General features: G+C 46.1%; 1 protein-coding gene across 2 annotated transcripts in view; it reads right to left on the bottom strand.

Moving 5' to 3' along the window:
• Positions 1–7,962: 7,962 nt before the first annotated feature.
• Positions 7,963–16,425, bottom strand: part of SCP2 (sterol carrier protein 2) — a 54,347-nt gene continuing 45,884 nt past the window's right edge. For both annotated transcript variants that reach the window (XM_030572466.1, XM_030572465.1), the window contains exons 14-16: positions 15,266–15,395; positions 12,527–12,606; positions 7,963–8,848 (exon numbers count right to left, since the gene is read on the bottom strand). In XM_030572466.1, coding sequence (XP_030428326.1) covers positions 8,753–8,848; positions 12,527–12,606; positions 15,266–15,395 — 306 coding nt within the window. In that variant the 3' untranslated portion in view covers positions 7,963–8,752. The remainder of the gene's footprint in view (positions 8,849–12,526; positions 12,607–15,265; positions 15,396–16,425) is intronic.

Below are 16,425 nucleotides of genomic sequence, written 5' to 3' on the forward strand. Positions count from 1 at the left end.
TCTGAACCAAAAGTGAAATAGTAACACAAATTCCTGTAAGCCAAATCTGCTGAGTTAGACAGCTCTGCTCATCAGCTCAGCCTTGGAGACATGGATTTGATTTTCTATATGTACTGAAACATGTGTTTTGCACATTAATACAAAAATCATATATAAAAATTACATGGACTTTGCAAACAGATATAAAGATGAAAATATTAGGTCTGCCAACTCTGACAGTTTTTCTTTACCAATGTTAAATGATCAACAACTTAATTTCAGTTGATAAAAATAATGACATATTTCAAAAAGAAAAATATTATTCATTGAAGCCCACAAAAAAAGGGGGAACTTTATAAGGTTTAATTGCTGATGCTGAAATTTCTGGTCATATGAGCTGGGAACCTGAAACTACTAAGTCTACTGCCTGAAGGAGAAGTGCTGGGTTTTTTTAAGGCCTTTAATACCAAAAGTTATTTTCACATTTCCAGTGCAATACTTCACTGCCGGCAAGGGAGAATCAGAGAAATGGGGGAAAGGAATCAGGCTAACACAAAAAGATAAGGTACTTGAAATAGCAGCTTGCCAGACTTCCACCATTCATCCAGTTTGGAATACTCTGTCAATGTAGAGATGCACACATTCTGGAGATCAGGAAAACAGATGATCAAAAGGTATGGAGACTCTTAGTTATGAGATGGTGAAGAGCTTAAGCCTATGTTGTTTGGAGAAGACAAGGTTATGGAGGCAAATGAGGAATCTTCTTGCATGTATAGGTTCTTAAAGAGGTGACAAAGGCTTCGGTAATGATCTATTTACTTTATGCAACTTCTGAGAAACACATGGACAGTTTGGAAAGACGGTTACTCACCTTTGTAACTGTTGTTCTTCGAGATGTGTTGCTCACATCCATTCCAGTTAGGTGTGCGCGCCGCGCGTGCACGTTCGTCGGAAACTTTTTTACCCTAGCAACTCCAGTGGGCCGGCAGGTCGCCCCCTAGAGTGGCGCCGCCATGGCGCTCTATATATACCCCTGCCGGCCCGCCCGCTCCTCAGTTCCTTCTTGCCGGCTACTCCGACAGTGGGGAAGGAGGGCGGGTGTGGAATGGATGTGAGCAACACATCTCGAAGAACAACAGTTACAAAGGTGAGTAACCGTCTTTTCTTCTTCGAGTGATTGCTCACATCCATTCCAGTTAGGTGACTCCCAAGCCATACCTAGGCGGTGGGGTCGGAGTGAGAAGTCGCGGCCCGGAGCACTGCAGTTCCGAAGGCCGCATCCTCTCTCGACTGCTGTACCAGGGCGTAGTGGGAAGCAAAGGTGTGGACCGATGACCAGGTCGCTGCCCGACAGATTTCCTGGATGGGCACACGGGCTAGGAAAGCCAGCGATGACGCCTGCGCCCTGGTAGAATGCGCAGTCACATGGCCCGCAGGGACATGGGCCAAGTCATAACAAGTCCTGATACAGGACGTAACCCAAGAGGATATCCTCTGGGAGGAGATAGGAAGACCTTTCATACGATCTGCTACCGCCACGAAAAGCTGGGGGGATTTTCGGAAGGGCTTAGTCCTGTCTATGTAGAACGCGAGAGCCCTACGGACATCCAGCGAGTGGAGCTGCTGCTCCCTGCCTGAGGAGTGAGGTTTTGGGAAAAAAACCGGAAGGAAAATCTCTTGGTTGACATGGAAGGCTGAGACCACCTTGGGCAGAAAAGCAGGGTGTGGTCTCAGCTGCACCTTGTCCTTGTGGAAGACCGTATATGGGGGGTCTACCACAAGAGCTCGGAGCTCCGACACCCGTCTAGCTGAGGTGACAGCCACTAGAAAGGCAGTTTTCCAAGAGAGGTAGAGCAGGGAGCAAGTAGCTAACGGCTCAAAGGGGGGCCCCATGAGTCGGGACAACACCAGGTTAAGATCCCAGGTGGGAGCAGGGGGACGGACGTTAGGGAATAAACGTTCCAGCCCTTTAAGGAATCTCGACACCGTCGGGTGAGAAAAAACGGAGCGACCGTCCGCACCCGGGTGAAAGGTGGAGATAGCAGCTAGGTGGACTCGCAACGACGATAAGGCCAGACCTTGCCCTTTGAGGGACAAAACGTAGTCTAATATTTCGGAAACCGAAACTTCCATAGGGCGGAGATTTCTCTCTACGCACCAACAGGAGAAGCGCTTCCATTTCGCCGAATACGTGGCTCTTGTGGACGGTTTCCTGCTGCTCAAGAGCACCTCTCTCACAGGCGTGGAGCATCGCAGCTCTGGGCCAGTCAGCCACGCAGGAGCCACGCCGCTAGGTGCAGCGACTGCAGGTCTGGGTGACAAAGGGTCCCGTGGTCCTGGGTAATCAGGTCCGGATGAAGGGGCAGGGGAACTGGGTTGGCTATGGCCAAGTCCAGCAGCATGGTGTACCAGTGTGTTTATCAAGAGGCCCAGACTTGCAAATACGGCGGTGATCAGGCGGACATGGCTGCTGACCTGCTGCTCCGACGTGCCCCGAATCAACCAGTCGTCCAGATAAGGGAACACGTGGACACGGTTGCGTCGAAGATGCGCCACGACAACTGCCATGCATTTTGTAAACACCCTTGGGGCCGTGGACAGGCCGAAAGGGAGGACTGCAAACTGATAATGAAGAGCCCCCACAACGAAGCGGAGAAAGCGTCTGTGGCGCGGCCAAATGGCAATATGAAAATACGCGTCCTGCATGTCGAGGGCGGCGTACCAGTCTCCCGGATCCAGGGATGGAATAATGGTCCCCAGGGATACCATGCGGAACTTCAACTTCACGAGGTATTTGTTGAGTTCTCGCAGGTCGAGGATAGGCCTGAGGCCCCCCTTGGCCTTGGGGATCAGAAAGTAGCGGGAATAAAACCCCTTGCCTTTCTCGTTTTCCGGAACCGCCTCTATGGCTCCTTTGCTGAGGAGCGTCTGCACCTCCTGTCGAAGGAATTGCTCGTGAGAGGGGTCCCTGAAGAGGGACGAGGAAGGAGGGTGGGAAGGAGGAAACGAAACAAACTGCAGGCGGTATCCCGTCTGCACCAGGTTTAAGACCCAGCGGTCCGATGTTATTTGGGACCACGCCGGGAGGAAAAACGAAAGGCGGTTTGAAAACGGGGGGAAAGGATCCATAGGGGAAACTGCTACAGCGCCCTCGGGCGCACCTTCAAAATGAAGGCTTAGGACCAGGCGGGGGTTTTGAGGAGCCTTGGTTCTGCCCCCCTTGGTTCCCAGACTGCCTGCGCCTGCCGTTCCTGCCGCGGCGCCTGTAAGGGTCCTGCCGCTGGCGGAACTGGGAAAACGGCCTACGGTACGGCTGCTGCTGTGGCCTAAAGGGTCTACGCTGCGTCACGGGGGTGTGCATCCCGAGGGACCGCGCAATGACCCGGTTGTCCTTCAGACTCTTGAGTCTGGGGTCTGTCTTTTCCGAAAACAGGCCCTGGCCTTCGAAAGGAAGGTCCTGTATCGTGTGCTGGAGCTCTGGCGGAAGGCCGGAAACCTGCAGCCAGGAGATGCGACGCATCGTAACTCCCGATGCGAGGGTACGGGCAGCCGAGTCCGCAGCGTCCAAGGATGCTTGTAAGGCCGTGCGCGCGACCTTTTTGCCCTCGTCCAGGATGGCCGTAAACTCCTGGCGAGCATCCTGTGGCAGCAGCTCTTTAAATTTGTCCACTGCCACCCAGGAGTTAAAAGCGTACCTGCTCAGCAGGGCCTGCTGATTAGAGACCCTGAGCTGCAGGGCCCCAGCCGAATATACCTTACGGCCAAGGAGGTCCATCCGCCTGGCCTCTCTGGATTTGGGGGCCGGAGCCTCCTGGCCGTGACGCTCCCTATCGTTCACCGACTGCACCACCAGTGAACCGGGAGTCGGGTGAACGTGCAAGTATTCATACCCCTTGGAAGGGGCCATGTACTTTCTCTCGACTCCTTTCGCTGTCGGAGGGATGGAGGCCGGGGACTGCCAGATAGTATTGGCATTGGCCTGAATGGTCCGTACAAAGGGCAGGGCGACCCTGGTGGGAGCATCCGAAGAGAGGATGGTAACAATCGGGTCCTCTATCTCCGAGACCTCCTCTGCCTGCAGACTCAGGTTTTGGGCCAACCGCCTGAGGAGGTCCTGGTGCGCCCTGAGATCCAGCGGGGGGGGACTGTTGGAGGAGGTACCCGCCACCGCCTCATCCGGGGAGGAGGATGAGGAGACCCCAGGCACGATAGTGTCCAACTGAGGGTCTTCCTCAGCCCTCGCCTCTACCTCCGGAGCCACAGCGGAGTCCTGCTGTTTGGACCCTTCCTCCGCCTCCGGGGAGGGAGGGGGACGAGACAAGGAGGCTTCAGGGGCCCTACGCTCCGCATTCGCCGGTGTGGGAGGGAGCTGCTGGGGGCCCTGGGCCTGATGGTATGCCCAGGGTGTCCAGAATCCCCACTGTGGTGGGCCTTGGTCTTCCAGCGGCGGATCCCCGAAGAGCGCCGCCTGCCGGTCGGTGCCGAGCGCATACGCACTGTCCGCCTGTGAAGATACGGACGGCTGTCTCGAGGGCCACGGCGGGGCCGACCTCGGATGGTACGGGCCGGCGCGGGCCGGCGCGGGCCGGCACGGAGGATCGTCTCGGTGCCGGGGACCGGTGCCAGGAGTCGTATCGGTGCCGGGATCGGGACCGGGACCTGGATCTGTCACGGTGCCGGGATCCTGATCGGTACCAGGTGTCGCTTCGGTAGCGGGACCTGCCACCGGCTCGGTGCCGGGAGGTCGACCGGGACCTACCACCGGCTCGGCGCCGGGAGGTCGACCGAGACCGGGACCTGCCACCATCTCGGTGCCGGGAGGTCGACCGGGACCTACCACCGGCTCGGCGCCGGGAGGTCGACCGAGACCGGGACCTGCCACCAGCTCGGTGCCGGGAGGTCGACCGGTGCGGCGAGTAGTGATGGGACCTGCTCCTGGAGTCGCGGTGCCGGTGACGCCGACTGGAGCTTGACCGCGACCGTCTGGAGGTCGACCGTTGCCGCGAGTGCGACCGGTGCCGCTGAGGGGAGCGGTGCCGGGACTGCGAGCGGCGTCGGGATCTGGAGCGCCCAAGACGTCGGGACCTAGATGGCGAAGGACTGTCTCTGGGCGGCGCCGACATCATGGGCTTGCCCCTGGACACGACCCGCACCGGAGGTACCGGGGGTGGCAGCCGAGTGGGCTCCGTCAGGGCAATAAGGTCCCGAGCCGAGGCGAAGGTCTCCGGTGTTGATGGGACCACTATCTCAACCCCAGATCTCATGGGGGAGCTCGGCGGCACCGGACTCAACGGACCCGCCGGGCCCGGAGTCAACGGTGCTGATGGTGCCGGCGGTGCCGCGGCCGATGTCGAGGCCAGGCGCTCAAGCCGGGTCTGCCTGGCCGGAGTAGCAGACTTCGACGGCCTAGGCTGTGATTCCGGTGCCGGAGAAGGTCGGTGCCGAGGAGTCTTCTCGGTGCCGGAGCGATCCGGTGCCGGTGCCGAGACCACGGTCCGCGAAGTCGACGGGTCAAGTGCCGCCTCCATTAGGAGAGTTCGGAGCCTCTGATCTCTCTCCTTTTTTGTCCTCGGCTTGAAAGCCTTACAGATGCGGCACTTGTCAGACCTGTGCGATTCCCCGAGGCACTTCAGGCACGCTTCGTGGGGATCGCTGGTGGGCATGGGCTTCTTGCAGGCCGCACACTGCTTGAAGCCCGGCGAAACAGGCATGAGCCTGGCGCCGGGTGCCGGGAAGGGCTAAGCCCCCGGCCAAGAACTATTTAACAACTATTGACTAAACTACTTACTTAACAACACTAATTAACAACTATATAGAACTAGAGATAAGCGATTGAAAACTAGGAGAGCTAGGGACGTGGAGGACAGCTATGCCGCGCTCCACAGTTCCAACGACCGACACGGCGGTAAGAAGGAACTGAGGAGCGGGCGGGCCGGCAGGGGTATATATAGAGCGCCATGGCGGCGCCACTCTAGGGGGCGACCTGCCGGCCCACTGGAGTTGCTAGGGTAAAAAAGTTTCCGACGAACGTGCACGCGCGGCGCGCACACCTAACTGGAATGGATGTGAGCAATCACTCGAAGAAGAAATGAAAGACACATGCAAACCAGGTTTAGGTTACATCAAAGGAGGACTTTGCCCCCATTCCCCATCACCAGTGTACGAAGCAAGTGATTCTTGGGCACAAGCAGAGTTTAAATTGGCACCAAATTTGGGATCATGAAGGAATTTCATGCTACCACACATAAGCAAGGAACTTACTGGTTTTCATATCTCACTAACACATGAACAGATTCTTCTCTATTAGGGTAAGATGGGAGTAAACATCCCATGTGATCCGATTGCTGTGACTATAAAAGGTAAGAACATTTCACAATGCAGGAATCCTGATGGTGTTTGCCTGTTTCTAATATAGTACACAAAAACACTGTTGTGAGAGTTAAGGTTTCTCTATACATAACACACCTAGCACAAAACCAAGAAAACCAAGTTAAATTGTTTTACGATGGTTGAGATATCATCAGCAGATGGACCCATGACTGTCAAATGTGTAAAAATACCTATGAACCTGCTGACTGGATATGTTTTTGATCTATAAACTTTCTGTGCTTGAAATTAGTAGCATTGAGCAGTTGTTTGTTTGCATAAAGCAGATCTATCCAAACTCCATTGGACAATGGCAGTGTTTTCTGAAGGAAAGTCGCTCATTTGGATTTGCCAAGAAATTCTTAAGTTGCTCCAAAGGGTAAGAACCAGTCAGATCACAATCTTCAAAAACTGAAGGTAAAGAAGAAACCACTGCTTCTGGCGATCGCTGCTGGACTCTTACCATATGCTGCCACAATGACTGACAAAAAGGCCAAGGGGCCTAGATAGCAAATGAGATACAGCAGCTACAACCAAGTTACCTCTAGCCAGTCAGCAATTCTGTTGACATTTAATAGCTGAGCTAACAAACTCACCAGCTAATCTTTTCAACCACATACCAGCCTCATGAAGCTGAATGAAAACCACCCTGAATATCAGCCTCTTCGGTTTTGTATTCTTTTCCTTTCCCATTTTTTACTAGTAGAGGAATACCTCTATCTTAACATGCTTGTACTTGGGCTTTGGGGTTCTTTTTTTGTTTTGTTTTTTTTAACTCCAGAAGATGGCTGGTAGTGGGCATGTGGATAGAATCCACAGAATTTGAAAACATATCCATAGAATATTTCCTCAAACACCAAAAACTGCCCCAGGTTAGCACTGCTAACTAAAAAATCACACATATTTCAGGGTTTCGGGGTCATATGCTTAAATCCTGAAACTTATTTTCATCTATATTTTTGTAACTCTGTTTTAGAGGAGATGGGAAAGATTGTTGCCTAATCATCTGTAATTTGGCCAGGGAATGCCACATTGGACATCAGAAAATTTCAACCTGGGAGTGATTTGACCCTTCCTGTTGTCATGACAAATATATCAGTTGGCACGGAAATTGACGATGTCCTATTATTTTGGGGCTGATAGCTAAGACTGTCTTCCAAATTATTAGGTAAAGCTTTTTAAGAATTTTAGGTTTATTTGGTATGATTTAATCAATCGGATACTTAGATTAATTCAAAGATTTGATGATAATCCATTTTATTTTAATTTCATAGAATATCAGAGTTGGAAGAGACCTCAGGAGGCATCTAGTCCAACCCCCTGCTCAAAGCAGGACCAACCCCAACTAAATCATCCCAGCCAGGGTTTTGATTTGTTTATATGTATTTTATGCTTTTTTGCTTGTTTAGTTTAGCCAACAAATATATAAAATCAGAACATTATGTGAGATATTCTTCCCCAGACACTGGGTTCTCCACAATGAATTCTGCAGTAGATAACAGACTACTTTGTCACCCGCTTGGTGGTGATCCATAGAAAAACTGGCCCCAATAGTCCTCACAGTATGCACCATGAAAATTGATTTGTATAATAAAATCTGACAAAAAAAGCCACACAGAATAGGAAAAGCATATTTAATTTTCCATTAAACATTTGACCAGAATACATTATTTTTCCACCGAATAAAAAGGAATAAGAATTTTTTTATAGTATTAGGTAAAAACTTAAAAGAATTATCAGCTCTAGGAATATTTTATCAATAAGTATTTAAACAAAGCAGATGTTATCTGATTTTCCTCTCAATCTTATTTCAAGGTGATGAGGCATTACAATTAATGCTGTGAATCTCAAAGCAAATTTTGGTCTGACCACTAATTTTGAATGTTTTTATTTACTTCTAGAGGTTATTTTTTTTTTTAAATTTCCAAAGCAGTAGTATGGAAAATATTTTAAAAGCAGATTCCTAGGAGTTTAAAAAGAGTTACATAGCTGTAGAGATCCCTCTCATAAAATAATTTTAATTAAAGAACAAATTTGTTAGATTTAAGTTCAATGACAGCAAAGTGATCTCTCTCATTAAAAATACATAAGGCTTTTTAAAAATTCAGACTGGTTACCACCACCAAATTTTATTTATATAATTCCTTGCATTATACTGTTTATAACCATGAATGCCTCAGTTTAGTCTGAAGTCACAATTACTACATTCACCTTGCACTAGACAGATATATGGAGTTCAGCAAGATGGTACCTTAAATCTCTATTAACGCTCTGTTAAGTTTAGAAAAGATGAATTCGATTACCCAAATTTAGAAAAACATGTACTACTGTTACTTTCAATGTCTAGTTCCACTCTGGATTTTGACAAATATATATAGTCTTGTGTGTGAGGTGCAGTCAAATGAATTCAAAGTTTAGCTTTGCCTGGCAGAAGTTGTAGGCTCTGAAGCTTCATAACCATGCCCATGTTCCCAGAAACCTTCAATTTACCTTGAAAGAAAGCCTGCAAAGATGAAATGAAGAATGTTATTTTGTCCTTTGGTTTTGATGCTTCTAATCCTTTCAGGAGACAATGTCCTGTCTTTATTGCACCACTTTATCCAAGGTTTACACTTAATATTTGGAGGCTTTTAAATAGTATGGCAATACAGAATATAAAAAGACTTTGTAGCACAGGCTGTAATTTCTTTACAGACTAAAACACATCACCTCTGCGGCACTTACATGTAGACTCAGTTAAAGAATCAAGGAAAGAAAAAAAATTGTAGAGAAGCAGGCACATAATTCCCCATGTCAAAATGCTGCATTATAGACTGCTTTACATTTTTTACCTTTTAAATACTGAATCCAAAATGTGATAATAATGGAAACTACCAATCCCAACTGTCTGTGAAGAATGAACAGAATATCTAAAATATGGGCCTTTGAGAATTAGGACCCAGTCCTGCAGAGATTTATGTGAGCAGTCCCAATAAAGTCAACGAGATGAATTCACATACGTAAAGTTAAGCATATATGTAAATCTTTTCAGGATCAGGGCCTGATGGAACTTCCTGAAGTTTATATACAGTGCTACGTAATTGTGATATCTAAGCAGTTAAGTATGTTAAATGTCAGAAGTCTCTTTTACTACGTAAGGAAGGACTTGGGCTCCACAAAAGCATGTCAGAACCCCCGAAATTTCAGTGACAGACCATAAAACAGAGTTAATGGTTACTTCAGACAAATCACATAGAAATACTGGAAAGCAAAAGTGTACTTGGAAAAACGAGGACCTCAATACTTGATTTAAATATCTTACCAAGATTGGCAAAAAAGTTTGGGGGGGGGTGTTGTTTTTTGTTACATTCTCAGCTTTGCATAAAAGTATACAGTGCAAAGAGAAGTTAATTTGCATAAATTTCATTAAGCCACCGTCATATATGTTGGAGGGGGCTGGTGATGAGGAAAGCCAGACATTCCCAAATTGAATGGGACGGCTAAGTACTACTTTTTTTCATTTCAGACTGCATCCTTTCTGCATGTCATGAAGCCTCCTCATAAGTGATTCACAGGCTCAGGGCCGGCTCTAGCCCTTTCGCCCCCCTAAGCACGGTGGCATGCCACGGGGGGCGCTCTGCCGCTCGCCGGTCCCGTGGCTCCGCTGGACCTCCCGCAGGCCTCCCTGCGGAGGGTCCGCTGGACCTCCCACAGGCGTCCCTGCGGAGGGTCCGCTGGTCCCGCGGCTCCGGTGGACCTCCCGCAGGCATGCCAGCAGATGCGCCACCGGAGCCACGGGACCAGCGGACCCTCCACAGGGACACCTGTGGGAGGTCCACCAGAGCCGCCTGCCACCCTCCTGGCAACCGGCAGAGCGCCCCCTGCAGCATGCCGCCCCAAGCACATGCTTGGTGTGCTGGGGCCTGGAACCAGCCCTGCATAGGCTACACACTGGAGTTCAGAGTGGAACATGCTTATCAGCTGAAAAGCCTTCCCAGATTGAGCATTACTGGCACTACTGTCCCCAAACTACATTAACTTCTCTGTAGTGACAACACAGTAACGTATAATTGTGATAAAGGCAGTTTAAGGTTATATGGTGCCAGATCAGATAAAACAGATTTTGAAAGAGATTTTTTTTCCTCACCCCCATACTGTATTAGTACAGGACAGTGAAGATTGTTTGGATTTCTGCACTTTCACATATTTGGATATTTAAGTTTAAGGTTAAATCTGAATTTCTGGGTTTGCAACATTTGTTATTTGGGATAAGAAGAAAATCCCTATCATGTATTTTACCCTAAATTAGTGGTGGGTAAATTCAACCTTAACTCCATTTTATCACACACTGTTAGTCTGGGAATTTTTGAGTAATTTTAATACTAAAATTCAAGGGAATTCCCAGACAAAAAGTGTTATATATGAACTGCAAGCAAGAATCCCAAAGGGAATGTTACCCTGAGATATTTCTGATGATTTGAAAATATAAAGTATCAACTTAAAATTAAAAATAATTCAAACTTTTAGGCCAGATTCACCAGTATGTTCTGATGGCTTTATGCCACTCTGAAGCACAGCAAATCAGCAAGAGCATACTGGCCAATTCAAATGGGTTTTTTTTGGTTTTTTTTTTTTTTTTTTTTTTACAGCTGCTTTGCATCACCAGAGCAGCACAAAACAGCCACAGCATGTACCTCTGTTTCCTACTCTCTCTTCTTGCCCAAATTCTCCCCTGCTTGTGTCTGCATCTATCCCCCTGTACACAACACCAGTTTCTCCCTCCTTTGTGCACTCCACAATCCCCTGCGTACAGATACTAATTTCCCCCTCGTCTTCTCCTGCAACCTTCAGACCTCAAATTTCCTCTCCTGGCCTATCTGCTGAGTACATCCTATATAATGTGTACCTTTTCAAAACAAATATTTAGGATTAATTGTCTTTTTTGCCTTTATTTAAAAAATGAAAGCTTATCTGTCACAGAGGCTGGTTAACAAAAATCAGAGACACTCAAGAACTGCCCTCTTTCTCAATGGCCATCCTCTCCCATGGTTTTCAATGGGACAAAGCATTAGCTGCCACCTTCAAACTGACCACTGCCACCACTTGTTTCCAATAAGTGAAGCCCCCTATACTATCAGAAGGCAGAGAGGAATACTATGGGAAACAATCCCTTATAAAAATGACCATCTGAGAACAGCCAATGTCTTCCATCCCATTGAAAATAATGGGAGATGACAGCCATTTTGAAAGAGAGCAGTTCTATGTAAAATTCTATGCAGAACAACAAAATTCCTCATCGCCATGCTAAAGGAGAAACTTCCACTTAAGAACAGGGGGGGAAATGACCATTAATCCTAAAATTGTCTTCAAAAATAGCCTGCACATAAGATTTCAGTGAGTTTTTAAGTATCAGAAAAGTGTAAAACATCTGTGTTATTCCATTATTAAGATTATTCAGGACAAAGATAAGGTCCAACATCAGGTGCTAAATTACTCAAAGGACTCATTTTAAAGTAATAAAATTTGCTTGTAAAGTCTCACAAAATTGTAGTTTGTATTCAAAGAGAGTAAATGCTGTGATTTTGGTGAGGATATGCTGTATTCTTTGTACACAACAAACTGGTTGAATCTCTGGTTTAAGTGCAAAAATGCTCAATTCACACTTAACTCTGGAACTGTGAGTGGCACTTTCATAATTTTCTAAATGGCCTAGTAGTGCACTTACAAAACAGGAGGAATTTAATAAACAGTTTCAAGAACGAGAGTAACATTTTTAGAAGCAATATATGACTCGAGCACCTACAGAATCTTAGAATTGTGGCACAGTAACTGCCTTGTTTTAGACTGTTCAGTACTTGGGTGTTCTGTGACTAGTGTACTTTCTGCTATTCATTTCTTCAGCATGCAGCCTTGTTATAACAAGGCTGAATATGAAGCAGTTCCAACCAGGAAATTTATTCATTGCACTTACTGATTGCCAGGTAAACATTCTGCCAAGTACGCTGAAAGTACATTAGTGTAAAAACCTATATTTGCTATCCTTCAGATCTAACAGGTGTTCAAAAAATACTCTTGCATAAAAAAGTATTCATCACTTAGCCAAAAGAATACAGAAAAAAAAAAAAGGCATTGCTTCATAGCCTATGTAAAATAAAAACAAGTATAGATATTCAGCTTTTCCTTTAATCTTCATTTTACTTACTGTCTGTGGATTTATTTTGCCAGTCATTAAAGCCAACAAGTCAGAATCAGCCATTGTAATTGTACAGTCAGCTTTCTTATCTGCAACACATAACAGAGATAGAGTTTGACTGTTTAGCTTCAAGTTGAGAGAGACAGAGCACCGTCAGGCATGAGTCACATTAAAGCTCCTGCGAACATAGAGTAGTGGAATGATATTAAAAAGTCATGGATTATAGGGTCACATGCTGCTTATTAACAGAGCTCAGCAGAAGTTAGAAGGAAGGGATAAAATATGAGCAAGCCTCATTAGTAGGTCTAGCAGCATAAGTACTGCATAATCACTAACAAATAAGTGTCAGAGGGAACTTGACTGAGAAACTCTGTTACATAAGGATCAGCAGGAGTCCCAGACAGGGCTTTACAATATAGCCTATATAGTCACGCAGTACGTAAATCTAAGTATTAATGCATTTGCTACAAAAATAAATCCATTAATAATAAAGGGCACTGGGATTAGATGGGCTGGAGTAGAGCAATAAGATATAAATTTTTTCTCTAGACTGCTAGTACAAATCAGACCCAGGTCACTGGCAACTGGAAGTTGCTAATATCTGAGGACTGTCTGAGGCCTGTAAAGTAAGTCTGTGACCACAATCCAGTTCCAAAAGGAGTAAAGTCCACAGCAATAATCCATCACAATTGTTAATCTCAACTGAGATGAGGGAGAGATCCTCAGCCACACTTTAGCCCCTTTGTGCTGGGGAAAGGATCAGACATAAATGGCCTCCAGAAGTCCTGGCTGGTTGGGATTTCCTTATTGCTGGCACTGCAGAAAAACAACTATAAAACGGTCTTATGGGGACCTCTTCACATGCCAACTACAGGGGGTGTGCAAAATGTGGGAGGGAAAGATTGTATGTGTGACAGTGATCCTAGAGGCCACCACAGCCCCCAGAGCAGCCTAGGATCAGGAGGGGCCAAGGGCCTCTTAAAGCCTCCCCTTCTGATTTGTGAGTTTTGTGTTTATACCTCTGAGGGTATTTCTACATTGGAATCAAAGACCTGCAGCTGGCTCAGGTCAGCTGACTCAGACTCACAGGGCTGTGGGACTATAAAATTGCAGTATAGATGTTTGGGCTCTGGCTGGAGCCAGACTTTGAAATTCTGTGAGGGTGGAGGGTCCAGAGCCCACACTCTAGCTAGAATATCAACATAGCAATTTTATAGCCCTGCAGTCCAAGCCCGAGTCAGCTGACCCGAGCTGCGGCAGTGCCACGGGTCTTTTATCACAATGTAGGTGTACCTTTAGAAATGCAGCACAGAACTTCACCTTCAATGGGCATAACATTATCTACTCTACATAGTCCCCCCAGAACCAGCTTGATGGTCATTTGCAGGGAAGGGAAATGTCACTTCCCCTTTCTGCTCTTGGAACTACATAGGGGATTTTAATATTTGTGAAAGGTGCTGAAAACTAAATACGTTTCCCAAATTTAAAAGAAATAATACTACTTAATTCTCCATTCACTGAGAAACCGATCCTTATGTGATTAGTTAAAAGTTAACTCCAGGAGTTAGATTCATATTTTTTCACCCTTTTGATTTGTATTGCGAACTTAATGTCTAAGTAGAAATAAAAACTTTAACTTGGATTAGATGTTTATTTTCTCCTGAGACACTTCCTGGAGATATGTATCACTACACAAACTCCAAGTTGAGGCATTTCCTGCCCAGAGCTTTTCAAGAGGAGGCATGTGTGTTCTGTTTTCCTTTGTACATTTCTTAACAAAAAGCTCACAGCCCAGCTGCTGAGTTAGTGCAACCCCAGGAGATTTCAAGAACTCCTTAACCATAAACCAGCTGAAAATGTTATCATCTATTTCATCTGTATCTGTAACCACAACGAGTTTTCACTGACTTTCTTGACTAGATTTTAATTATGACAAAAGATAGACCAGTATCTATATATAGCATTGTTCTTTAATGCATTCATAACAGAAAGAATAACAACTGAAAACATCTTCTCCTTAAACTAACAATACCGTACTTAAATTCTGCTAACTCAGTTGCAGGTTTATGTTCAAGGACAAAATTACAAAAGACATGAACCATCCAATTCTCTGAAGTACATTCAGTGAACAAGTCTGAAGTATACTCCACTGCTGTGGAGTGAATGTCAAATACTTCCACTCTTTCTGTAATAGCATTACATATAATTCCCCCCACCAAGTTTTGTACCCTTACCATGCAGCCAATGTTGATTTATATTGTAATCAGTGGATGCAGCAATTCTGGACATGGGCCAGGCAATTTGCAGCTGCAATTAAGCCTGCCCCCCAAATTTCAAAAACAAACTACTATCTGTCTTTTCAGGCATTTCTAGGATCTCCATTGGTGTAGTAGCCACTCAATTCTGTTTATTCTGGCATTGGTCCTTCCAAGAGTCATGTATGTTATAATCTCCTCAAAGACTGCTTATTTAACTGGAAAGTCTTAAAAAAGTGTCATAAGAAACATGATGACAGAAGGAAAAAGAAGAAGAGGAACAGCACTTAATCTTAGCCATAACCAAACAATGAGGATTAAAAATTTAACTTCATTTGTCAATAATAAGGTGGGGATTTTAAAAATAATGTAGTTCTTGTTTAACTAAAGAAGTTCATATTTTGTACATAACCTTCAAGGACCCGATAGTTCCCTTTCGTTCCGATAACATGGGTTATACCAAAAGACATACTGTAGAGATAACAGCACTGACCTGAATTAATATCTACAGAGCCTTTACCATTTTTCACATCTACTATCCAGGTTGCTTCTTTACCATCAGGACCATCTTTTACTTTGAAGGCAAAGATACCACCAATTTTCTTGACAAAATGTTCTCCTTCCTGTAACAATTATGCATAAGTTACATTTGATGGACAAGTGAATCACTTCATTCCGTCGACTTTGGCACAATTAAAATAATTTGTTTTAACAGATGTTTACACCAAGTAGCAATAGATGACTCTTTCAACCTGTTATTAAAGATCTATTCAATTCATTCCGATAAGCTTAATTTAACACACGCAAACCTGAATTTATGTATTACAGATATTGTACATAAATACATACTCTTTGGAAGCTGAATATCTGTTAATTTTGAGACCAATGGTAATATATAATTACTTTTAATTAATATAATCATTCTCCATTTTTTGGAGTTACCTCCTCTCAACATACTGATAAAAGTCTACTAAACCCAAAAAGAACAAATAATTCCGAGGTCTCAAATAACTGCCATTTACAGATATGAGTTTAAAAAAGACGGTTACTCACCTTTGTAACTGTTGTTCTTCGAGATGTGTTGCTCACATCCATTCCAGTTAGGTGTGCGCGCCGCGCGTGCACGTTCGTCGGAAACTTTTTACCCTAGCAACTCCAGTGGGCCGGCAGGTCGCCCCCTGGAGTGGCGCCGCCATGGCGCCCAATATATATCCCTGCCGGCCCGCCTGCTCCTCAGTTCCTTCTTGCCGGCTACTCCGACAGTGGGGAAGGAGGGCGGGTGTGGAATGGATGTGAGCAACACATCTCGAAGAACAACAGTTACAAAGGTGAGTAACCGTCTTTTCTTCTTCGAGTGATTGCTCACATCCATTCCAGTTAGGTGACTCCCAAGCCATACCTAGGCGGTGGGGTCGGAGTGAGAAGTCGCGGCACGGAGCACTGCAGTTCCGAAGGCCGCATCCTCCCTCGACTGCTGGACCAGGGCGTAGTGGGAAGCAAAGGTGTGGACCGATGACCAGGTCGCTGCCCGACAGATTTCCTGGATGGGCACACGGGCAAGGAAAGCTAGCGACGACGCCTGCGCCCTGGTAGAATGCGCAGTCACACGGCCCGTAGGGACATGGGCCAAGTCATAACAGGTCCTGATACAGG

This window comes from Gopherus evgoodei, chromosome 8, assembly GCF_007399415.2.
Source record: "Gopherus evgoodei ecotype Sinaloan lineage chromosome 8, rGopEvg1_v1.p, whole genome shotgun sequence".
Classification (NCBI taxonomy): Eukaryota; Metazoa; Chordata; order Testudines; family Testudinidae; genus Gopherus; species Gopherus evgoodei.